Consider the following 24,523-nt stretch of genomic DNA (forward strand, 5'->3'; position numbering starts at 1 on the left):
ATGCGTGGCCCAGAGCCATAGGACAGACAGAGAGGCAGAGGCGGAGGCTGAGGTGGGCAGGGCTGGTTGCAGGGATTAGCAGCCATTTGGTGGGGGTGAGGATGATAGTGTGCCACCACAGGGTGCCACGAGGGGAGCAGGCAGAGGGGCGTGGGCAGTGCCTGTTGGCTGCAGCATGAGGCTGCAGGCTAGAGGGCACACTCCTCACATGTGCCCCCCATGCGGCAAGCGCCTGCCCCGGTGCATGGCATGTGGCCGCAGGGTGCCACAAGAGCAGTGGGCAGGGGGATGTGAGCAGTGCCTGCCAAATGCAGCAGGCACATCCCCTGTGCAAGCTTCCTGGCAGCTACACCCCACACCACACCCCTCCCCATAGGGTGGGGTGGGTGGAGTGAAGCAGGGAGCGTGTGCGTGTGGCTGGGTGGCATGTGGCTGGCTGGGTGTGTGCGGCACATGTGGCTGGGGAGCTGTGGTGTGGGGAGGGTGCATGGGGCAAACACAGAGCGCGGGGGAGATGGGGGTGGTGTATGCCCAGATATGGAGTGGCAGCAGCACGGGGCGGTAGCTCTGGCCCTGCTGCCCGCCCGTCATTCTTGACAGGCACTTTGCTAGTTTATTGACTGCCCAAACAAAGCAGAGAAGGTGCTTATGTAGGTTAAATCAACAGCTGCAAGACCAGTCTATACAGCCAACTCTATGAACACATTTTAATATATTAACTTTCTAGTTTTCAGCTTTTGCACAAGGGTCATGCTGTCAACACCTATATGACTTTTTCAGTGTGTCATTTATTTGGTTAGACACTGTTTTAAGCATTTGCAGGATGCTTTCTTACCTGAATAAAGTTGGAAGCCACAATGCGCAGACGGGTTGATGAATCCCCAGTCCTAGAAAGCAGATTTGGAAGGATTCTGTCCACACAGTGAGCTGTTTCCAGTTTTCCTAACTTATGCTTTGGTATGTACTGCGTAATGATCATTTTTAAAAGTTTCAGGGAAGCCTGAAAAACCTAGATTAAAAAGCATTATTTAATCAATATAAAATAAAAGTTTCCAATCCCATTTTCTACCACAAAAAAGAAAAAGCAGGAAATCTAAAATTACCAATAAAGAAAGCACAGACATAGAAGCAACTATGGCTGCTCCTTTTCCAGAAAAAGAGTTACATTTTAAAATGAGATGGCTACACAATTTATTTGATTCCTTTTCTAGTCTAACCAGGGAATGGAAAGCCTGTTTTTCAAAACCTTAAGTCCTAAAACCTGCCTGGAGATTCAATATTCCACCCTCTTTGCCATATGGCAGCTTTAAAAAACATGTATGGTTAAGTTTCGGTGTGCATCTCATCATTAGTAATTTCTTTTAGCCCATTACTCAAGTCTGGCTTCCATCAACGTGGAAAATATTCAATTTTAACTAACTCTACATCACAATAGCCTGAGTTGAAGCAGACATTCCAAATTTTCATTATTATAGACTCTGCACAAACACTGTTGCAACAACTAAGCTGCCTTACCTACGTGTTTCTGTGGTGCAAGTTTAACTGTTACTTGTTTGTTAATACTTTTATAAATGTTTTAAATAAATTAAATCACGTGACATTTAAGATTCTTAGCATTCATTCACGCTTTGCTCACCATAATAGATCATTTTCAGGCACACTACCCAAAGATAAATTCCCTTACACATTTTTCAAAATCTCTTTCCATGAGAACATTTAGGTGCTATACAAACATTAAAAAAAGAAAGTAAATTTCCTTCATGACATGCAAAAATAGACCCTAATTCCATTCCAAAGCCATTACATTTTGAAATCAATTAAATATTTAGCTCTAGGTGTATGCAATTCCTGAAATCAGTGGTTCTCAACCATTTCTGTACCAGGACTCATTTGTAAACATTGATGGCCAGTCCTGACCATAGGCCCCTGGCCCTGCCAGTGCCCCTCACTCCCAACCCGAAGTCCCCTGCCCCCCACAGCTACCTCTGTTCCACTTGGACTGGAGTGCGGGGGCTGCAGTGGCTTCAGCTCATGAGAGAGTGGCAGTGGAGAGATTCCAGCCCTGGCACTAGTTGGAGGGAGGATAGGCCTTTGGCACCCCCTGCCCTGGGCTGGGGCTCCCACGCCATACCAGGCAGCCTGGTCATGGTCCCTCCTGCCCCCCAAGCAACAACTCCTGGGCATCCTGCCCCTGAAAATATGGGCACCAGCCCCAGTGCTACCAGCCACACAGCTCCCTGCTGCCCCTGAAGGACCCCTACTCCTGCCTGCTTCCCCCTCTGGAGGGGCAGGTGCCTTTCCCCCAACCCCCCTGCCATGACAGTCTCAGCCCCTGGCCACCATCCTCCAGTGCCAGCAGGCACCCGAGCTTCTCCATCCCTTCCACACACCCACACAGCCCCAGACAGTCCCCAGTCCTCAAACCCTACTCCCCTAGACTTACCTGCATTTAGCTGCTGGGGCTGCTCCCACCACCTTGCCTAGTTGCATGCAGGCCACATGTGCATACCGATGCACATGTGCCCACTGCCTCCAACTGCCCCAAGCAGCGACTTGCAGGCTGGAATGCTGGCAGCCTCCAAGGGAAACCCATGCTTTCCCCATGTATTTCTGGGACTTGCTTGCAACTGTTTCAAATATTCTTGCAAGCCATTTTTGGGTCATGGCCCACAGGTTGAGAAACACTGCCCTAAATTATGTAGTAAATAGTAAACAGGAACCCAAAAGGTTTTGTTAAACACAGCCTAGGATTCAAAGCCATAAATAAACAAACAAACAAACCAACCAACCAACTTTTCACAGCAGGGGATGATTATACAACCCTAGTGCTTACAATTATAGTTTCATAGTTTCTAGGGTTGGAAGGGACCCGAGTAGATCATCTAGTCCGACCCCCTGCTTTAGCAGGAAAGAGTACTGAGTTCAAACGACCCCAGCAAGGTGTTCATCTAGCCTCCTCTTAAAAACCCCCAGGGTAGGAGCCAGCACCACTTCTCTTGGAAGTTGGTTCCAGATCCTAGCCGCCCTGACAGTGAAGTAGCGCCTCCTGATTTCTAACCTAAATCTACCCTCTGCCAGCTCGTGACTGTTATTCCTGGTCACTCCTGGCAGTGCTCGGGGGAACAGGGACTTCCCCCAATGCCTGCTGGCCCCCCCTGACTAGTTTATAACAGGCAAGGTCTTTTAAACTTCATTAAAAGACCTCATTGAACTTAGATTATCAGCTGTGGCTGCAGCAGCTTCAGCTCATGAGGGTGGCAGTGGAGCGAGTCCAGCTCCTGCACGGGCAAATGCTATCTCTTATCCTGAACCTCGCTAGAGCCCCACTGACTTTGGCCAGCTCTGTGCTGGAGCAACGTGTTTCCTCTTGAATAAACTGAAGCCTAGGAATTTTATTATGAAACAGCCTTACTTACAGAAGACACTATGTCTTTTGTGGCTCTTCTTATGAGAAAGACAGCAGCCCTGAGCATGTTCTTTAAATCCTCTTTTGGGGTGCTGACAGAGATTTCCATCAGCTTTTTATATATAGCAAGCAATGCATCTTCTCGATATGACCAAGTCTTGGAATATGCTCCTGCAACCTACAAAGAGAGAGCAAGACTGCCATGAAACAGCTGTCATCCATTCAAAAAATGTAGTTTGGTCTTAGAAAGGAGAATACCCAATGTAAAGAGGGTATCAGAAACCCAACTGCCTCTCATTTTCAGTGGGAGTTTGGCAACTTCCTATACTTTGCGCTTTTGAAAAATCCTTCCCATAAAATAGCCTAATGAAAAAATTAGACATTCTTTTTTTTTTTTTTAATTGAACAAAGATTCGCCTCAACAAATTTCCCCATCATTTGATAATTATTTTTCTTCCTATGAAGCCTCCTCAATCATTGTGGTACAGTTATGAAAGCCCAGTACATTTCGCATTCTAAAGCACGCTATTTTCAAATATCCGCTACACTCTTTCCCAGAAATGGAAGAGAAAAAATCTATTTAATTTTCTCCAGATCTAAATCATACTCCCAGAATATATATAAATAAATTAAAATAGTAATAGAAAGTTAGGAAGTGAAATAAATTGGTTTCAAACTTTTACATTATGGATTTATAACTCCCACATCCACAAATTAAGTTTCAGCCATTCCCTGCTTCCCACACCAAAATGATTTCTAAACCAACTCTAGTTCTCAACTACACAACTACAGCATTTAAGTTTTGTGGGGTTTACCAAAGCCTCTCCAAAAACTTCAATGGCAGGGCTGGCCTCCCTTAGTGCTTTTTCTGTTAATGGCTCAGGCTCCCCAGTGATGCCACTTCTTGGAGTATCATCAGTATACTCTTCATTCATTTCTGGCTCAAGGTAGGCAAATGCTTCCTCTTGTTGTTTACGAATAGCTGGAAGAGGCCTCTCATCATAAGGTAAAAATTCCACCTAATAGAAAACATGAGAGAGAATTCCAAAATCAACTTGAATCTAAAGCTGTTCTGTAGATGCTTAGATTCTTTACAGTGTAATCAGTCCAACCTTTTATCTAAGGCCACACCTTGTGTCTTTTAAATGCACCTCTGAAAATTTTCCTTTGGTCTCCATTCTGCGACTGTGGGTCAATACTTTCAGGATGGAACAGTTAGTATAAAGAACATATTTCCTTGAAGTAAACAGGTGAGAAACAAAGCTCATTCCTTTTCATATAAGTCCACATCTAGCCACTCTCTACATGTAAGTACTAGGAGGGAACTCAAGTAATACCCAACTTTGCAGTGTTATGCTTCAGGGTCAACCTCCTAATGGATTCAATAGAAGAATTTCCACTGGCTTCAATTTAATATGGGCTAGCCTGTCAGTGCATCTGTCCCATGTGTGGCACAAGCACAGGGGTGGGCAAAATGGTGGATCCGGCTGGTGGCCAGACTCCATTTCCTAGCAGCCCCTGCTTGCATCACTGCACCCAGTTTCCATGGAGACCTCAGCAGCAGTGAGGCCAGGACAACATGGGGCCAAGGTTTCCATGGAGACTGGTAGGGTGCCTGGCTGGGTGGAGGGCTGCTTTGGGGCCGGGACTGGGATCATGTGGTGGCAACAGTGTGGTTTGGAACCAGGGCAGAGCTGCAATCTGCTGCCTGCATGCCCTTGCCTGGGCTGTGTGGGCAGCGGATCACAGTTCTGCCCTGGCTCTGGACCACGCTGTCACTAACACAAGATCCCGGTCACGGACCAGCTCCCTGCCTAGCTGTGCCCCTTGCTGGTGCTGCTGAGGCCGGTCTCCATGGAAACCCTGGCCCCCCTGCTACTGGGATCTCCATGGAAACTGGCTGCATCTGGATGGGGCTGTTGGGAAATGGAGTCTGCCGCAGGCCCAATCCAGTCCATGGGCCAGACTCTGCCTATCCCTGCACTAGCATGTTTGATTGGTTGCTTTTCCACTGTTAGCACACATGACCTCAAGCCACTGCCACACTCCTCTTCCTCTCAGTGCCAAGAGAACAGAAAGAGGCTGGTTAGAATGAGCCGAGGCTTAGACAAGAGAGGTGTTTATACACGTACTCTGGGGGTGGGGGGCATTCCTAATTAAAAGTACCCAGAGTGTCTTTTGTCTCAGAGTCCCTGTGCTTAAAAATGGCAGCAGGGGTGCTTATCTAAAGCTCATTCAGTGAGCTTTAGATAAAGCACCCCTGCTGCCATTTTTAAGCACAGGGACGCTGATGCATGAGATACTGGAGGCTGCTGGAGTGCAGTAATTACCATGTTCCAGCGCTGTAATTACAGCATGGCGCAGCCTCACCGCTCATGTAGAAGTGCCTTAGAATTTCTTTAAAAAAAAAGTGCGAGTTAAAGGCATGGAGGGACTAGATGAATGATGTCCCTTGCTTTGCCATGGAATCTGTGTGACCTTCCACAAGACACTACACTTCTAGTTTCAGCTCCCCTGAATTTATATGCAACATAACCCTTGATAACTACAAATATTCCTCAATACTGCAAAGGCTTTCGAATGGGGTCACAAAAGAACTAACTATTGCTACTATTACGGAGGAGAGTTCAGCACCAGGAGTTGGCTCTCTCAGCTTCTTACAAGACACCACCTTAAGCAAAAAAAAAAAAAAATCCCCCAAAACAAGCAAGCTAAACAAACAATGCCCTCCCCCCCAACAAACCAAACCAAAAAGAATTTGCTTCTAACTGGATACTGAACATGGGTGACTGGTACCTCCCGAGTTAGGGTGGGGCACATGCCCCCCCAGTGGCCAGTCAGCAACAGGGCAGGGGTGGGAGCCCTATGCATTGTGTACCCCCTACGCATTGACACTGATACTGAATATACAAAGCCTCTTCTTTGGCAGTCAAGAAAAAATTGCATGAAAGCTGGCTTAGGCTGGGACAGCCGAGTGATATTCAATTATATGGTGAAGGGAAAATTTGGAAGCTCACAAATCCAAGTCAGAAGCTATTTGTACAAGAGTCCAAGATGCAAACTACTCACATTTATCTTGGGAAAGCCCTCTACTGAGGCCGGGGGCTGGACCACAGGAGGAGGGGACTGATGGGGAACAACAGGCTCATGAGAAGTTGGCTCTGTTAGCTTTTCCTGTGGCAAAGGCTCAACTTTCTCTGGTTCCGTTTTCTCATGTTGGGGTGAATGTGTGGATTTTTTTTGCCGAGGGCTAACAGAGTGAATCGCAGGCTCAAGAGGCAACTCAGGCAGCCTTCTGAGCTGAGAAAAGAAAGAGCAATTTCTGTAAAAGATATCTGTGCAGTCAGTTAAAAAAAAAAAAAAAAAAAAAAATCAGTCATTAAAGAATGTAAGCCCATGAGCCTCTACAACTTCATCTAGCATTCAAATAAATACCACCAGCTCACTTAAAAAAGTCTGTTCAGCAATCATTTCTCTAATTGTAGCATATGGCCTACTGGCAATAAAACCCAAGGGAAGAGAACAAATTAGAAGTAGCTTCACCTATTGAAAAAAATGTTTTCTGTGTGTGCTACATGCTACTATGAAAAATATCCTGGTCTTTGGGTAATGTTGCTCTTGAACTCCTCTAGTTTGAAGTGAGGCCACCAGAAGCCTGATGTAGATCAGCAACAACAGATATCTAGACGTACAAGAGACACCCATTCTGTGGGTTGATTTAAGTATCTCTACAAGAAGTTTTACTGATCTCTGTTCCCCTTACAAATCCATTCATTTATGTTGCATGGCCTGTAAATTAGCCAAGCCTGACATATATCCAGTGTAATTGCCAGATATTACCACTTTTATATATAAAGAACATATGACATTATGATTGTATCTACGGCAAGATCTCCACCTGAAGCAAAGTTACAAGGCAAATAAAAAAAAAAAAAAAGAAATGATATGAAAGCCTCCATGTTAAAAGTTTAATAGAATCTAACAAGTCCTACATCTGGAATGTGTTCTGAGCACTCAATTATCCCCATTTTATAACACCCACTTGATAAGGCCTTGAATCATAGCAGCTACATGTTCATTTGTTATCATGCCTACCATCAGCTCTGGATCCATAAGGTTGTGGAGCTCCAGTTGCTGATACACCTTCAGGCGGTACTCCTCCATCTGCCGTTTCTTTTTTTTAGCAAGATCATAATCCTCTTTCTCCACAGCGCAGCGCTTTTCCACTTCATACCGCCCAAGTCGCTCACCAACCTGAAAGACACTACTTTCATGTTAACTACTTAACTGGGAACCACGTTGTTTTGAATACAGGAAGACAACTTTTTTCTGGCCAGGCCTCTCAGCTTAGTTTCTGGTGACTCAGTCATCAGAAATCCTTTTTCTATAACTATTACAGAGAACTATGGACAACTGGGAAACTCACAGGATTATGACTGAACAATCAATCAATCAAATGATCATCATATGATACCTTCTGCAAGTCAGCAATAGCTTGCTTGAGCTTCTTGGCATAGTCATAGCGTTCATGACGGACAGCTTCTTGCTTCTTCTCATCCAGTTTACGAATTATTTGAGCAACTTCTGGATCCTGGTACATATCAAAAGCCAAGTCATCCAGTGGTGAAATAGAGTCAGGTTTCCTGGAGAGAAGATATCAGACATTTTTAGAGTCAAGTCTCAAGTACCAACTCTATCACTTACCTTCTCTTTTGCTCATCCCCCTCTCCCCAAATCCTTATCCATTCTGTGCATCCCACTTATTCTACATTAGCCCTCACATTCAAATTGCTTTATAAATTTTGTTTTCAAATACAAACTTCTACTGAAAGATCCTCTGAAATTTTTTCCAAGGGCTGGTTTTCAACCATATTAAGCAGTTTTCTTTTTGAAAGGAAGGAACAGGTGTTGTTCAGTCAAAGGTTCTACTTAAAAAAACAAGCGTGAATGTAATAGCATCCTTACCCAATGTATGTTCCATCTAAGGCTGGGTCTTCCGAATTGCTCCCAAGATAATGGTCAATCAGCTTCTCTCTTGAAGGCTTTAGAAGAAAGGATTAAAGTAAGGTCACCAAGACTTCTTTGTGTACAGGACAAAAATGAGTTCAAGTACTTAAAAAAGAATACATATTTTCATGCTTCTCATTACACATCTCTACACTTACAGTTAAGTAACTGAGCATGATTAACTTAATCTAAACACTGTTGTAGGTTAATTTTTTTGTTACAGTTCTTTCTACATCCCTCAAAACATCTGTTCACCACAATCACATTAACCTTGGCAAAACTACTGTATTTGTTAACATGCCACTAATGCAGTAAATCTGAAGCCAAGGTTTAGAACATCTTGAACACACACAATGACTGTGTAACAGAATGACAGTACTTGTCCGACAAACTCTACCATGTTAGGTGTTGAGCTTACAGAGAACGTGTTAGCATAGCCTGCTCTTTCATCAGCCACCTAGATAAGGGAAAGAAGGGTGAATCTCTTGGGATGAAAAAAAACAACGTGTGCTGAACAGCTCAGAGTGAGGAAGGCTCCTATACCTTGGGACAAGGCTGGAGATGAACTTTGGTACCTCTGTTGTTTTGTTTATTAATAAAACCAAACCCAAAAAGGGGGACAATCTTCACATAAGACAATGCAAAACTACCCGGTCACTTGCATATTGACTGTGTTTAAAATACTGAGAACACAAATATTACTTCTTCAGTGAGGCCATTCTAAGTTGTTATTTTCATGATCAGACATATTTCTAAGAGAGTTTCCTCCTTGTCAAAGTTACATAAAAATACTGAGCAAGTATTTTAAAGCAAGGTTAAAGTATTTAAAGTAGGTTAAAGCAAAGCAATTGTAACCAAAAAGGTCAAAAGGAATTCATCCTTGATTATCTTGACTCATAATTAAGTATAGGTATAGGAACTTTAAAAGAAAAGTTAGAATTTGACTGGAAACCTTCTATGCTTTAAGTACTTACATTATTATTGTCATTAGTAGAGTCAGCAGGTTCCCCAATTACATTTATTGCTACAAGAGCAACCTGAGATAGAATTAAAAGAAACATGAATACAGAAGGCCATTAGAATTTACCTATTTTATGAAGACCCAAACATTGTACAAAGTTTTGCTGACCCCCCTGGAGTGTATTTTTCAAAAAGTAAAAGTTAATATTGAGCTACATAATTCTAATATTCTCATGTTTCCCTGGGTTCCTTAGAGTTTGGAAATCATACTATTTCTTTATACCGTATTTTAAAAGACCATGTCTTAGGCTGAAATTGAAATGGAAAGCACATGCATGCAAACGCACAGCCACACCATTTAGATATTATTTTTCTCTCTCAGACATTTCATCACTGACCAGTGATTGTTTTATGTAGCTGGGCAAAATTATTCACTTTTTAATATGCATTAAAAAGTGGAGCATACTGAATACTTCCCTCCTTTTCTGTGCCTTAAGTATGATTCATATCTCAAGTAACTATCAAGTTCAGAAAGGTACCTTCTCAATCTGGATAGAAGTTAATTTATTCAATCTAACAAGAAATATCATATCCTAGTGACTGAAAGATATTTTGTAGTAAACAAAATACCAGCAGAGGACACCAGAAGAAGCTTATAAATGCATTTTACCCTCAAAAGGTTTGTTCTGGGTATATTAGCTTGCATCTTAGATGTATTTATTCTAGAGAAATGGAGGAACTTCATAGTTTCATAGTTTCATAGTAGCTAGAGTCGGAAGGGACCTAGGTAGATCATCTAGTCCGACCCCCTGCCTTAGCAGGAAAGAGCACCGGGGTCAGATGACCCCGGCAAGGTGCTCATCTAACTTCCTTTTAAAAATCCCCAGGCTAGGAGCCTGCACCACTTCCCCTGGAAGCTGGTTCCAGGCCCTAGCCACCCTGACTGTGAAGTAGCGCCTCCTAATATCTAATCTAAACTTACCCTCCGCCAGTTTGTGACCGTTATTCCTGGTCACTCCTGGCAGCGCACGGGGGAACAGGGACTCCCCCAATACCTGCTGATCCCCCCTGACCAGTTTGTAGCAGGCCACAAGGTCCCCCCTTAGCCTTCTCTTGTGGAGGCTAAACAGGTTCAGGTCCCGTAGCCTATCCTCATAAGGCCTGCCCTGCTGACCCCTGATCATACGAGTGGCCCTCCTCTGAACTCTTTCCATATCGTCCACGTCCCTCTTGAAGTGTGAACTTCCTATTTTAAAGCATTCAGCAGGAGAACTTTTATACCATCTATGCTTTTGGGGTACAAAGAGCACTTGATTTTGTCCATCAAAGTACAGTTCTTACCATTATATCTAAAATATAATACAAAAGTCCTTTATAACCCCATCTCTTTGGCTTTTCTTCTCTGTCCCTGGAAAATTGCTCAGTTGCATTAACCAACTTCCCAGTGGAATTTGTACTTTTAATGATTAATGGAGAATTTCTCTATGGCTGTCAGAGATGACTAAAATGTTACCCAGAGTATCAAAGTCATTACATAAACACCTCTTACCTGACCATACAAGTTGTACCTATTGACATAATTTTTATGAAAAGTCAGCTTTAGATATTGTCCAACTGCATCCACATACACTGATTTCAGCTCCCGTGCTTTGTACCCAGTCTTCTCATTGTCTGATAGAGATACATAACTGGGAGAAAAACAGATTAACTGTAAAAAGCATACAAGTTGGCAAGGTATATTTTGACGGGCTGTAAAATTCCCCTGAGAACTAAACCAAAGAACACCAGTTGAAGATGTTGCAAGATGATCCCCCCCGTGGATGCCTTTTTGCTTAAAAGCAGCTCTACAAACTAATTTAGTAGCCACTTGAAGTCAGCAGGTGTCTTTTCACTCACTTCAGTCAGTAGGCTTTGGAGTTGAATAAACACCGTAGCTCTGGTCCCAAATTGAGAAAGTGTGTAGGTACATTCTCTGCCCAAGTCTCTACATAAACAGAAGCCACTGAAGAACTGGAACCGATGTTAAAGAAACCTTCTGGCATTAAATATGCCTCACTATTAAAACAATACTGGACTAGGGATGGATCAAACCAATCAACAGTCAATCACTGTTCCCCAGAACTGCATGACAGGGAAAACTTCCATACATAATGATACAAATGTAGCTATAAATATCAATTTCAAGCTATTTCAGGAAGGGACTACATTGTTTTTTTGTTTGTGCCTGGGAGAGTCAAACTGATGACAGATGCTTCTAAGAGCTACCACATTACAAAAAAATTACATCTTCCATGTTTCAGAGGTGTTGGTTATAGACATTTTAGTCAATGGACATAGGCAGATAAGGATCTTTGGATAAATACAATGTGATACCAGCTACATTCTATCACCAAGTCAACATTCCCTCCTTTCCCCTTCTCCACACACCAACCTACCTGTCTCCCACCTATTATCTCCCATCCCTTCTGATCTTTCTGACCGTGCATTTGCATTTTCACAGACCTGCATTTTTCATATTGGCTTAGGCTTCTATTCCACCCAGGAGAGCGCACAAACAACAGCAGGCTCTCCCTATGCCTGAAGGGTGTTTGTGCCCAAAAGCTTGCAAACAATACATTTTCCAACTATTTCATGGGTCTAATAAAGGATATCACATTTACCCAAAGAACCTTGCCTGCCACATTACAAAAAAGTATTCAATACATGTCTCCCCTGTGAGTCATTGAAAGGAAAAGAATAAGCATGCTTTTTTCATGTGCGTATGAGACATGCAAACCACACAAATGTCAGCCAATAAGCCTCCAAAATATCTGAACTTACATTTAATATAAGCCCACAGAAAAGACTACAGAGCAAAATTCTGTTCTCAGGTACCCACCCACTATATTCTACTTTATTACTTTGGGGTTGCATAGGGACATCTGGGGGCAGAATTTCTATTTCACTGTTTGGAAAATCTCTCAGCAACATTTCACCCAAGGCTAACGGGGAGAGGGAGGCAGGCAGGGAGCGCCGAGGGCACGGGCACATCTGCACGTGCCCGCCTTCCCTCGGCAGACCTCCCCATGGCTGCCTGCGTGGACGCACAAGTCTTTGAGCCTCCGGCCCAGCACCCCCTCTCCCCCGCCTGCCTCGCCGAGGGGACAGAGCACGAGGTACCTGGTAACCTTGGGGTGAGGGAAACAGTTCCAAACTCTGGGTGGTCCCAACCCCCACTTCCGGACACCGCCTCCCCCCCCGTGGACGGGTATGTGAGGAACAGGCGCCAGAGGGGGACATGGAGCTGAGCCCGGCACCCTCCAGCCGGCTCCGCGAACCCCATGAGGCAGGGGAAGCATCCACCCGGAGGGCAGCAGCCAGGACTCACCGCCATGGCCAGCACCTTCCCGTCAGGGGGGCTGGGGTTTCTCTCAGGTCCCGGCTAGTTTCCCTGGGGGCTGACACTTCTGGGGCCGGCCGGCCACCCGCCCGGACGGGCCCTCCCCATCCCACGCCAGCCACCCCAGCCACTATGGGCGCCTGCCTGCGGCTGACAGCCATGCGCCCTGCCGCCGCGCCCCTTTTGCGCCCCTGCTCAGCCAGGGCTGAAGGGGCTGGGGAGGGAAACCTGGGGACGCGGACTGGCCAACCGGCCCACTGGGGTGCGTGGCCTGGAAGGAGGCTGGGGACAACACAGACGCGAGAGCGAGAGAGGGTAACACCACACAGAGGGGCAGGCGGCCTGGCGGTGGACCGACGCTGCCGAGAGACAACCCCTGGCGCCAGGCAGGAGCCCCTCCGGGGACCCCGCTCCTGGCCTCCCTGAGGGGAGGGGGAGCGGGGGGGGCCACCCGGGAGAGCTGGGGGCCACCCCGGGGGCCTGCTCGGTGCCTGGGTCCCGCCCGCAGCCACGGGGTGGGGGCCCATCCTGCATGCCGAGTGGTGCGTCCCAGGGCTGGTCTGTGCATGGGGCTCGGAGGCCCGGATGTGGCTGGCATGTGCACGCATGCGCGGCCACCAGAGGTGGGGATGGGGGGACACGGCACTGCGCGTGGTGACCCCGTTAATGATCCTTCCCCAGGTTCACCTACGGAAACCTTGTTACGACTTTTACTTCCTCTAAATAGTCAAGTTCGACCGTCTTCTCGGCGCTCCACCAGGGCTGTGACCAACCCCAGTGGGGCCGATCCGAGGACCTCACTAAACCATCCAATTGGTAGTAGCGATGGGCAGTGTGTACAAAGGGCAGGGACTTAATCAACATGAGCTTATGACCCGCACTTACTGAGAATTCCTCATTCATGGGGCATAATTGCAATCCCTGATCCCCATCACGAATGGGGTTCAACAGGTTACCCACACCTGTCGGCATAGGGTAGACACACGCTGAGCCAGTCAGTGTAGCGCGCGTGCAGCCCTGGACATCTAAGGGCATCACAGACTTGTTATTGCTCAATCTTGGGTGGCTGAACGCCATTTGTCCCTCTAAGAAGTTGGACGCTGACCGCTCGGGGGTCGCATAACTAGTTAACATACCAGAGTCTCGTTCGTTATCGGAATTAACCAGACAAATCGCTCCACCAACTAAGAACGGCCATGCACCACCACCCACAGAATCGAGAAAGAGCTATCAATCTGTCAATCCTTTCCGTGTCCGGGCCGGGCGAGGTTTCCCGTGTTGAGTCAAATTAAGCCGCAGGCTCCACTCCTGGTGGTGCCCTTCTGTCAATTCCTTTAAGTTTCAGCTTTGCAACCATACTCCCCCCAGAACTCAAAGACTTTGGTTTCCCGGAAGCTGCCTGGTGGGTCATGGGAATAACGCCACCGGATCGCTAGTTGGCATTGTTTATGGTCGGAACTATGACGGTACCTGATCGTCTTCGAACCTCCGACTTTTGTTCTTGATTAATGAAAACATTCTTGGCAAATGCTTTCGCTTTGGTTCGTCTTGAGCCGGTCCAAGAATTTCACCTCTAGCGGCACAATACCAATGTCCCCGGCCGTCCCTCTTAATCATGGCCCGAGTTCCGAAAACCAACAAAATAGAACAGGAGTCCTATTCCATTATTCCTAGCTGGAGTATTCCGGCGACCAGCCTGCTTTGAACACTCTAATTTTTTCAAAGTAAATGCTTCAGACCCCCAGGGCACTCAGTTAAGAGCATCGAGGGAGCGCCGAGAGGCAGGGGCTGAGACAGGCGGTAGCTCACCTTGCGGCGGACCGCCAGCTCGATCCCAAGATCCAACCACGAGCTTTTTAACTGCAGCAACTTTAATATACCCTACTGGAGCTGGAATTACCGCAGCTGCCGACACCAGACTTGCTCTCCAATAGATCCTTGTTAAAGGATTTAAAGTGTACTCATTCCAATTACAGGGCTTCGAAAGAGTCCTGTATTGTTATTTTTTGTCACTACCTCCTCGGGTTGGGAGTGAGTAATTTGCACGCCTACTGCCTTCCTTGGATGTGGTAACCGTTTCTCAGGCCCTCTCCGGAATCAAACCCTGATTCCCCATGGTCACCATGGTAGGCACAGAAAGTACCATCGAAAGTTGATAGGGCAGACATTCGAATGCGTCGTCACCACCACGGGGGCGTGCGATCGGCCCAAGGTTATCTAGAGTCACCAAAGCGGCCGGGCCAGCCCAGGTTGGTTTTGGTCTGATAAATGCACACATCCCTGGAGGTCAGTGCTCGTCGGCATGTATTAGCTCTAGAATTACCACAGTTATCCAAGTAACGGTTGGAGCGACCAAAGGAACCATAACTGATTTAATGAGCCATTCGCAGTTTCACTGTACCAGCCGTGTGTACTTAGACATGCATGGCTTAATCTTTGAGACAAGCACATGCTTGGCAGGATCAACCAGGAAGCCGCGCTCCTTGGGTAAGGGAGAGCGAGGCGAGGGGTAGCCTCACAGACGGGCGCCCGCTGGCCTCCGAGCGAGGGCCAGCAACTTTCCTGCCTGCAGCCCCCCGCCCCTTGGCGGCCCCGCAGGGCCTCTTCCCCGGGGCTGGGGAAGGCGCAGGGACCACGGCACAGGGAAGGACGGCAGGGAGGGAAGGGCAGGCGCTGGGCCGTGAGGCTACCCCTCGCCCTGTCCCAGGACTGTGCGCCTCTTCTGCTCCTCTTGGCCGGCCCTCGCACCACCAAGGGTGCGGCGGGGGTGACGGCGATAGGACAGGGGGTTTGGAGGGCCGGGCTGGGCAACGAAATGATGGAGCTGAGGGAGCTGCAGCCCACGGGCAATGGCCTTCCGGGCCCCTCTGCAGGGAGGGAGGCAGGGTGACCCCTCTCCATCCCGGGGGCTGCTAACACTCCTTCCTGGTTCAAAGAACAGAGCCAGATTGTCTCCTGACTTACCCTAGCCTTCGAAACCGTTCCGACTGGTAAGGTGCAAAGTATTCCGGAAGATTTTCACTAATGTAAAACTCAATTTTACTCGAGATCATGTACTGGTGTGCAAGCAGCTGCAGCTTTCGAATGCGACATCTCTCTACCATTTGAAGGACAATTTCTTGTGGGTACTGACAGAGTCTGGAAGTGAACAGAACTCGCAGTAGTCATCATGTTAAAGATTTACTGTCATTTTCAATCACATTTTTGTGTCACAATCATTTAGCTATCACAATTACTTATAAACCTTAAGATTCTAAAGGCTACAATACAAAAAAAAAAAAATCATCTCGTCTTTTCAGTTGCGTGCCTGTGGTACCTTGCTTGCAGTGCATATAAACAGACCCTGCCCTGCTGGCTACATGGACCTTTGCAGGAAACTGAAAAACATTTTTAAAATTTAAGGACCAGCTTATTGGTTTACTAAAAAATTGGCAGGGTTACTTAGCAACAGATGGATTGCCCAAGAATACTTTTTTTTTTTTTAAATTACTGGATTTCAAAGTGGTGGTATTTCTGATTGTACAGGGGGTGGGAGCAGTGAAGGGGGTGTTTTTTGAGGATAAAGATTCAACAGGATGAACGGAAATATGCAACTTGGTTGATCGTTCTCAAGGAAAATTTATTTCCTGAGCCAGCAAGCTGTTCCAGACAGAAACGTGACTTTGAAGGGGACTCATCTGAGCAAGGGGCTGCTTGAAGCAGTACACAGAATTGGTACTGAACTTTGAGGAGCTTTTTGTATTTTATTTGAAGTTCAAGAAGTTATGTAAAACCATACTCCTACAATGATGATTATATAAACCCAAGAAATAAAAATTTAAGACCAGGTTAAAAGATATTAACTTATTGACTGCTTTTTTCTCTCATTTGTAAGTGAATTGTATTTAACACTTTTTTACAAAATATCAAGAGCTTTTATCACTTATGGTACCTTGGTGATCTCCATCCATTAACTGTTGGTGCATGAACCATCAGCTCCTTTGCACTAAAGCCATCTTCATGTCCTGATGAACTGAGAACTACAAACCCAATCTTGTGTGGCATTCTGCATTTAAAACAGAATGGGAAAAACACTAAGTGATATTAAAAATTAAGCTTAAACATTCAGTAAGAAACAGCAAGAAATAAACAAGACACTAAAACAAAAAATTACAAAACTTGCCATCTGTACTTGGAGGGAGAGCTGCTTACTTGGATGGCTCTTCTTTAAGAGCCATTGGCACATTCATTTTTAGTTTAAGGACCTGTTACATATTTTTTGTATAAATAAATATCAGTAGTTTGGGGGTAACTTTACCAATCTCCTCTAATAAAAGCAAAAAACCCTGAAAATTCAGATGGATTCCTTAAATATTTGTTCAGCCCCAGCATTTCCTCTAAGTAGCTTTTTCTATGCACTTCCCAGGGGCCTTTCAAGCCATTTCCATTAATACAGGGAGCATCAACAAAATGCTTCAGGATTAGTTTTGTAAAGAGGCACTTAAGGACTTAAGCCAGCAGAATTAAAATAAGGCGGAGAGGAGGAAAGGGGGCTGGAAGGGGCGGGTAAGAGGAGGCTTTCCTAGAAACCCTCCGGGGTCAGACCCCCACCCGCGCGCTGCGCTGTCTCACTAACGGGTGGGAACAGAGGAGCCGACACGCGTCTCGTTAACGAGCGGCCGGCTCCTCCGCTACAGCCACGGTCTCCGTCGTCCGGACCCGTCTCGGGGCGACAGCCCGAGGGCCCAGGCTTTCCTCCTGGGCCAAGTGCAGCACCCACCCGCTCGCCCCGTGGCCTGCGGGCAGAGCCCGCAGCAGGCCGAAGCCGCGCTGCTCACCGGGCAGCAATCCACCCGGCCGCCCTCGGGCCCAGGCCGCGCCGCCACCTCCAAACCGAGGAGACCACCACGGGCGAGAGGCCTAGCGGTCAAAAGACCCCCGGCGGAGCCCGCCTCACCTGTACGGCGCCGCCACCCCCGGGCCGCGGCTCTCATGGCAACCAGCCGGCACACCCCGCGCATGCGCACCACTCCCGAGGCGCATGCGCCACCCTGCCTCGGCGAGTCTCCGGCGCAGACCAGCCGCCTGCGCGCATGCGCACTGATGCCCCGCTGCGCCGCGCCATGGCCCAGCGGCCCCGGCTCGCCAAGGTGCGCGGGCTGAGCGGCGCGCGGAAGTACGGGGTGGCAGCGGCGAGCCTGCAGGAGCTGCTGCGCAAGGGGGCCAAGCTGCTGCAGGTCTGCGCGCCGCCCCCGGGCGTCTCGGGGCTTTGCAACAGAAAAATGGCTGTTTCTTGTAGTTGGGGAAAGCAAGCGGCGGGGAGGAGCTGGCGCGGTCCGGGGCTGCCCTCGCGTGAGGATCGCCCACGAGACTAAGCGGAGCGGCAGCAACGGCACAGATGGGGGCTGTGATGGGCCCTGCTTTAGCAACTTGAGCTTTGCAGATTTCCTCTTGCCTGTTGTTTGCTGAACTTCAAGAAACGGAAAACACCTGGGTTTGTTTGTTTTTATTAAACAGCTTCCTGGGACGGGCTGTCGGGCGTGTCTGTATGAGGACGGGACAGAGGTGACTGAAGGCTACTTCCGCCACATGCCAGATAACACAGACCTTGTATTACTAGCCCCAGGGGAGACCTGGCAAGGATGTAAGTAGTAGGAACGCTTTATTTGGCAACTTCAGCAATACCAAAGAGGAAGCAAAAGCTTTTGGTTAGCTTATGGTTAAAATTCAGCATGTCAGGTTTTACTCAGTCTACATCCCTGTTGCAACAGGGTGGTGAGATGCACAAAAGCTTCATTAGTTCCCAAAAAAAGGGGATGGCAGAGCTGAAACTGCATCACAGAATACTGCTTGACCTGTGGAGTACAGCACTGAGCTTAAGCTGGCCATGTGTCAACTTAAAAGTACACTTGGGTGTATTATGCTTGGTTTTCTGCTTCCTTGCATTAAAAACAAAGAAACTGTACTGGCTTGTGTTGTTATTAGTGAGGTGTTACTGTTTAAGGAAATGCTGTTGGAAGAGAGCAGTGGGAGGACTTCTTCCCCCACCCCCCTCCTTTTCCATCTGGGCACCTGACTGCCTGCTAAGACCCTGCTCTAATGCCTGGTGAGCCAAATTTCTGTGACTACTTCCAGAGTAAGGCCTGGCTCACAGGGCAAAGTGCTGTTGAACATCGCTAGGGGGAAGGTAGAATTTGTCCATAAAGGGAGGTTTCCTTCCCCTTTTGAGGGGAAAAAACCTGGAGTTTTAGCAGTAAATCCCAAAGTACTATGTTAAATCAGAAACAAAGGTTGAAAAACAGCAGGGTACTCTTAGTAACAAGCCCTGTTTATACAGTTCCTGATTACTTGTTTGAGGGTACAGTCCAAAACCCACCACAAAAATACTTTGGACAAGGTGCATTCATCTAAAAGTAACAGAACATTTTTTCTTCATTCAAAAATCTAGATATCAGTGATGTCAGTCACTTCCTAAATGCATTTTACAAACAAAAAGATGACATTGTTGAGGCTGCCCAGAGACTGCTATCTGATAAACAGGCTCCCATGACACAGAAGCTGCTACTGGATCTCATTCATAACTTAAGTGAAAATATTGTGGCAGAAGACAGAGAGGAAGATGAAAAGTGGTTTGATGGTAAATCAGTACACCTCCACTAACAATTTCACTTGATGAATTTTATTTTGGATTGCAAACATGGGCCCTTGACATCTCCACCCCCACAACCAATTTTAACCTTTACATTTGCACTTTGTTACTCTCCTAAGGGAATTACTCTCATCCTTGGTGTAGTCTGGTAAATTTTACTACCCAGAAGGGTACACTGGTCCAGCAATAAGTTAGTGTACCTTTATTCACATAACTACGTTTCACATTTTCTGATAAATGGTGAATGACCTCCAGTACTATGTTGTGCTATTTTAAAATGACCCAACAAGGATCCCTCTCTGCTCCCCACCTGTCTTCCTGCTAAGCACTACATCCATAAAGGAATTTGGTGCAGTGCTGAGTTACTTCCACTTACTAGCCTCCCGTTTTCAACCCACACTTTATTTGTAAATATTAAACTTTTTAGATTGACATTCTTCCCCCTTTGTATATACTGAGTGATTAGACAGGCCAACTAGTCTGGCAGTCACTGGCCCAGAGCAGGCGCATCAAAACAGGACAGAAAAACTTCACACACAAGTCACCTGGTTTCCTAAGAAAAGAGAGGCAACTGGACATTTGTGTCAACAAGTTGTGATGTATTCTTTTATTCCTTATAGGTATAGAGCCTCGGTTTAGGAATAAATCAAGTTACATGAGGTACAGTTGTGAAAGCCGCATACGAAGTTACATGAAAGAGGTAAAATTTGCAGTTTATTTTCAAACTAGCTGAAAAAGAGTACCTTATATTAGACCTAGCTAGCTGAAAACTGTTTTTCCATGGGCAGTTGTGGAACCACCTTATCCAAGTACCACACAGAAGTATACTGGATTTAGTAAGTAAGCTCAGAGGGCAATAAGCATCATCTAAGGAATTACTTAGTGTTTTTTTCTCCCCAAAAAGGTTAGCAGTTATATTTCAGCTGTTCCTCCAACAGCACAAGCCAAATATAAAAGCATCAGTGACCTTATGTTGGACAAACTGAGATCTGTGAAATATAACGGATGTTACTTTGACAGAAGAGGAGAGGCAGCAGCCCGCATTTGCACCTCAGAGGGCTGGTTCTCTTGTCAGGTAAGTTAAAGACTGACACTTGAACAAGCATGTAGGTTATTGGAGTTTATAACACACTTGAGAAAGTAAGTGTTACTGGGGATTGTGGAGAAAAAGCTGCTAGGTAGCAGCTAACTATGAAGCTGAAATTAACAAGTGACTTATCCACAGTAGCTTATATGGGGTGGGGCAGGAACAGGGCAGTTTGGTCAACTTTAAAAAGACCATGCTTCTGGCAGAGAAGGGAGCCAGGTTGTTGCAGAGAGCAGGACTTTCTAGGACTTTGTATTTCATGTTGGGAAAATATCTAATTTAGGTTGACATTTCAGTTAGATTTGCAGTAGGGCATAGTGGCAACAGCTATGCATATAAAATGTCATCTTTAAAGGAGTTGTTTTCTGATACTTGACAAAATTGGATTTACCATCTGCTGTCCTGAACCAATGGCCCACATACTGCTATAGAGCAATAGCAACAGCAGGAACTTGAAGACAAGATTTTTAGTCCTTGGCTAATGTAGGGGTTTCAAACATCTACCACACTAAGAGTTGCAACGCACTGATCTCTCACATGAGCAAGTATTTTCCCCTATTATTTCTCAGCTGGCATTGGCTGCCTCAGCAAACACGGACATGGTTTGCAATGACGGCAGTTGTGGAAGAACCCAGTTACTTGGATGTCAGTTAGCATCAGGCATACGTTAGTTAACCTATATTACTTGCCTGTGAATGGAAAGACTAACCAAGTGTAGGAGAGGATAGGGTTATCATAACTTACTTGGTCTATTCCTTCAGTTGCAAAGAAAAGCTCTGTCCATGGCAGACTTGGATCCTGCTCATCTTTTTTTCAAAGTGGTAAACTGGCTGTCCTCTCACTGTCACATTTATAGGGGCCGTTTGACATGGATGCCTGCCTGTGTAAACATTCAGTCAACCCCTACAGTAACAGGGAGAGCAGAATCCTCTTCAGTACATGGAATCTTGATCATGTGTACGTATAATACAAAGCTTAGACTGAGCATGCATATTATATACCATCCATGCTAGGCATCTGAGAAGGAGCCAGCGGGCTGTTTTTAAAAAAAATTAAGTAGTGACCTATGATGGCTGGCCTACCTGCTGTATTTGCAAAGCACAAATGTGGAAGAGTGCAATTGCCAGAATGAGAAGTAACAGTAAGATGCTGAAGATGAAGACATTGCTCTGTAGTCTACTTATCTGTGTCTTCTCTTATCCCCACATGCTCCCTATACATGACAAACATCCCCCCCAACCCTCTAACACAAGGTTTTTCAACTTTTTTGGATCAATGTTCCCCCCGCATAGCCAGAGTGGGGAAGGGAGGGTGGCGTGCAGCTGTTTGTGAAGCAGCAGCAGCAGCAGCCGCCGCCATATGCGAGCTTCCCCTGCATCCAGGCGGGCAGGTGGAGTCTGTGTGGCAGTGTGGCATGGCTAGTGGCGGCTCTTTGTCCCTGCCCACACATGCATAGCCACTAGTGCCTTCTCAAGTACCCCCAGGGGGTATGCATACCCCTGCTCTAACAAGACTGTTTCCCCTTCCGTATCTGCCATATCCCAAATCCCTTAGAACCATTTTTTGGTGTTAAACACTTGGAAACTCAATTCAGGAGGCCAGTGGGGCCTTCATTTCTTTAAGAACATCAAACCAACCAAATATCGCTGACCCTGACTAACCCAAAAAATCTGCATCCTGCATGTACCATCAATACATTCATTAATGTGCTTTAAGTAATATGCATTAAATCTAGTACCTCTATTGTGAGCTACTAGAAAAAAGGTGCAAGGGCATTTCTGTGATGTTTTAATGCGCATTAAAATAGGCTAATGCACATTAAAGCATGTGTAGATCTGCCCACTGAAAACCTATCCTAATATCATCACAGACATATATTTCACAAAAGGGTCAACTTACTTCTCCTTAGAGGATACTGGAGGCCTCTCTCTCTAAAAGAAAAGCTGCTGTTTAATTAAATACTCTTTTCCCATCTACTGTCTATTACAGAATAGAAAAGAAACGTACTGTTATTCCAACTCTGGCAGAAGCTGTCAACAAGCAAGATGGAAGAGAAGTGAACTGGGAATACTTCTACCAGTTGCTTTTTACTATGGACAATCTCAAGCTTGTACATATTGCTTGCCATAAGAAAACCAATCACAATCTTGGCTGTGACAAAACTAAAATTTACAGGAAAAGGAAACGCAGATGCAAGGTCTTGAAGTGACATCCTTGGAATGTCTCTTTGCTATTGTTTTAAAAAGCTAGCGCACTGTATGAAGTAATCAGATCTCTTCTGCTTAGTGAAATCCCACTGCAGTCAAACTTAACAAGAACAGAAATCATTCCATTTTCCATACCATTGGTGCTGGCTGCCACTCATCTGTACAAAGCAACACCTATAATTTCTAGTATGTTCACATGCAAGTGAAAAAGGGTACCTGATGCCAAGTGTTGTGGCTTTAGAGGTTCTCCGTTTGGCCACAAGCACTACACGGAGGCAGCTAAAACTCCAAAACTCAATAGTACTGGATTTTCTTTACTTCTACTGTTGCTTCTATTTTAAACCAAAAAGGGGGTCTTCTAAAAACAAAAATCCATCCTTCTTGCTGATTCCTAATCCTGAACTGTTTGGTAAGTGGTGAATAAGGGGAAGGTTTTACTGACTCCTCAATACTGGTAAAGTAACTTGTGATTTTCAGAAGGGACTAACAAATTTAGGTTCACCAATCCCATTAGCGAGACATAACCTGTCCTCAAACATCTAGGTACTTTTGAAAATCTCCCTTTATACTGACCACAAGCTGCCAGATGGTTCAAGACTATTACACTCTGGATAGATTTGAATAAGCAAGAGGCAAAAGGTTTAGCATCTTATTCATCAAGTGAGCCTCAACCTCTTTACTATTGTAAGTTCAGGTCCACAAATCAAGCTGCAGAAAAACCAAGTTGTTTCTGCAAACAATAACTACTAGCTAGCCAAACCAAATCCTCCTTTAAGTCTTAAGCATGCAAAGAAGTTAGTTTGTACCTTATGTTCTCTAGATGGTAGGCAACCCTGCAACCCAGATTTACAAAAGCTGAATCACTGGCAAAGCTAGTAACCATCCTTTGTTCTAGCCTCTGCTCTAACTACTTCCAAACTATTTTTACTGACATTGGTTTGTGCACATAAATTCTGTACAGCCTAGTAAGGCCATGGCAGAGCTGCCGCTCCAACAATAGTGCTCTATTTCCCCCCGTCCTTCCTTACATTCATCTTGAAGCTTGCTTGCCTTTTATTTCTGTGGGGAGAACAGTCCTGCCTAGGAAGGATATTAAAGAAAAAACAGGTTTATGTTGGTTATCTCTGAGACTCTTCATTCAGCAATGCTGTTCCTACCTCCACGATTTTGGAACAAGATGTCAATGAGCCACTTTATAAAAGACTTGTCTGAAGTCAGGCAGATCCTCAGGTACTAGCTGGATGAGAAACTTCAGTGCATCTTTGTATTTTTTTTTTTAAAGTAATAAAGAACTATTGCCATCTATCACAGTGTATGCATAGTACCCATGAAGTTGTGTGTGAGTGTCTATAAACTGCTTGCAAGAAATCAAGTGAGCTAGAACCACAAGCTGCTCTGTAGCAAGTTCTTACCTTCTTATGCCTCTATAGTCTATCCATTTATTCATATCCCAGTTTCTTCCAAAGAGCAAGCAATAAACATGAATTTCTGTCATTAATGCCAGACAAAGAAGAACAAAGGGCTCATGAGTGACAGGGCCATGAAATACATTTCCCTATTGAAAACTAGACAAGTGTTTATTCTCTACAAAAAAAAAAAAATATCAACAAACATGATTAAAATACAAGTTTGAAAGCTTAACATATGGTTACCTCTAACTATGAAATCTGTACACTTAATTCCGGTTGATAATTTCTGAAGGTGTTATAACTACAGGTGCAAAGATACATTGGTCTGATATTGGATTGGCACAGATATAAAGAAAATTGACTCATCAGAAATTGGCCTGTTGCTGATAAATGGCCTGTGCACGTGCGCAGCCACAGTGCAGCATGTAGGAGGCGAGGAG

At 45.7% G+C, this 24,523-nt stretch overlaps 2 protein-coding genes and 1 pseudogene across 8 annotated transcripts in view; 1 reads left to right on the plus strand and 2 right to left on the minus strand.

The window, feature by feature from the left end:
• CEP104 (centrosomal protein 104) overlaps positions 1-17,812 on the minus strand; it is a 41,159-nt gene extending 23,347 nt beyond the window's left edge. For 4 of the 6 annotated variants that reach the window (XM_090024818.1, XM_090024816.1, XM_090024815.1 and 1 more), the window contains exons 1-12: positions 17,689-17,812; positions 16,684-16,797; positions 15,717-15,890; positions 10,923-11,061; positions 9,388-9,450; positions 8,372-8,448; positions 7,881-8,049; positions 7,502-7,660; positions 6,476-6,706; positions 4,222-4,425; positions 3,417-3,584; positions 836-1,009 (exon numbers count right to left, since the gene is read on the minus strand). In XM_090024818.1, the coding sequence (XP_089880944.1) occupies positions 836-1,009; positions 3,417-3,584; positions 4,222-4,425; positions 6,476-6,706; positions 7,502-7,660; positions 7,881-8,049; positions 8,372-8,448; positions 9,388-9,450; positions 10,923-11,061; positions 15,717-15,890; positions 16,684-16,797; positions 17,689-17,774 (1,758 nt within the window). In that variant the 5' untranslated portion in view covers positions 17,775-17,812. Of the gene's footprint in view, positions 1-835; positions 1,010-3,416; positions 3,585-4,221; positions 4,426-6,475; positions 6,707-7,501; positions 7,661-7,880; positions 8,050-8,371; positions 8,449-9,387; positions 9,451-10,922; positions 11,062-15,716; positions 15,891-16,683; positions 16,798-17,569 lie in introns of all 6 variants that reach the window. The other 2 variants (XM_090024817.1, XM_090024819.1) reach the window with 2 other exon arrangements.
• On the minus strand, positions 13,417-15,225 carry LOC149854694 (18S ribosomal RNA; annotated as a pseudogene).
• Positions 17,813-17,824: 12 nt separating the features above from the next.
• On the plus strand, positions 17,825-23,979 carry DFFB (DNA fragmentation factor subunit beta). Of its 2 annotated transcripts, XM_090024821.1 has the most exons (7): positions 17,825-17,968; positions 18,249-18,375; positions 19,180-19,368; positions 20,001-20,080; positions 20,285-20,455; positions 21,324-21,424; positions 22,457-23,979. In XM_090024821.1, exons 1-7 carry the CDS (start codon positions 17,825-17,827, stop codon positions 22,674-22,676), a joined length of 1,032 nt encoding a protein of 343 aa, XP_089880947.1. In that variant the 3' UTR covers positions 22,677-23,979. The 2 variants fall into 2 exon arrangements, with proteins under 2 accessions (XP_089880947.1, XP_089880948.1); XM_090024822.1 differs by lacking the exon at positions 19,180-19,368.
• Positions 23,980-24,523: the final 544 nt, after the last annotated feature.

Source organism: Crocodylus siamensis, chromosome 12 (genome assembly GCF_052110815.1).
Source record: "Crocodylus siamensis isolate JL-2025a chromosome 12, ASM5211081v1, whole genome shotgun sequence".
Classification (NCBI taxonomy): Eukaryota; Metazoa; Chordata; order Crocodylia; family Crocodylidae; genus Crocodylus; species Crocodylus siamensis.

Bases quoted from the DNA above. Each gene is read 5' to 3' on its own strand.
- DFFB (XM_090024821.1), top strand. From the start codon at position 17,825: ATGCGCACTGATGCCCCGCTGCGCCGCGCCATGGCCCAGCGGCCCCGG. The intron at 17,969-18,248 runs GTCTGCGCGCCG...TTTATTAAACAG, and splicing joins AGGGGGCCAAGCTGCTGCAG to CTTCCTGGGACGGGCTGTCG. The intron at 18,376-19,179 runs GTAAGTAGTAGG...TCAAAAATCTAG, and splicing joins AGGGGAGACCTGGCAAGGAT to ATATCAGTGATGTCAGTCAC.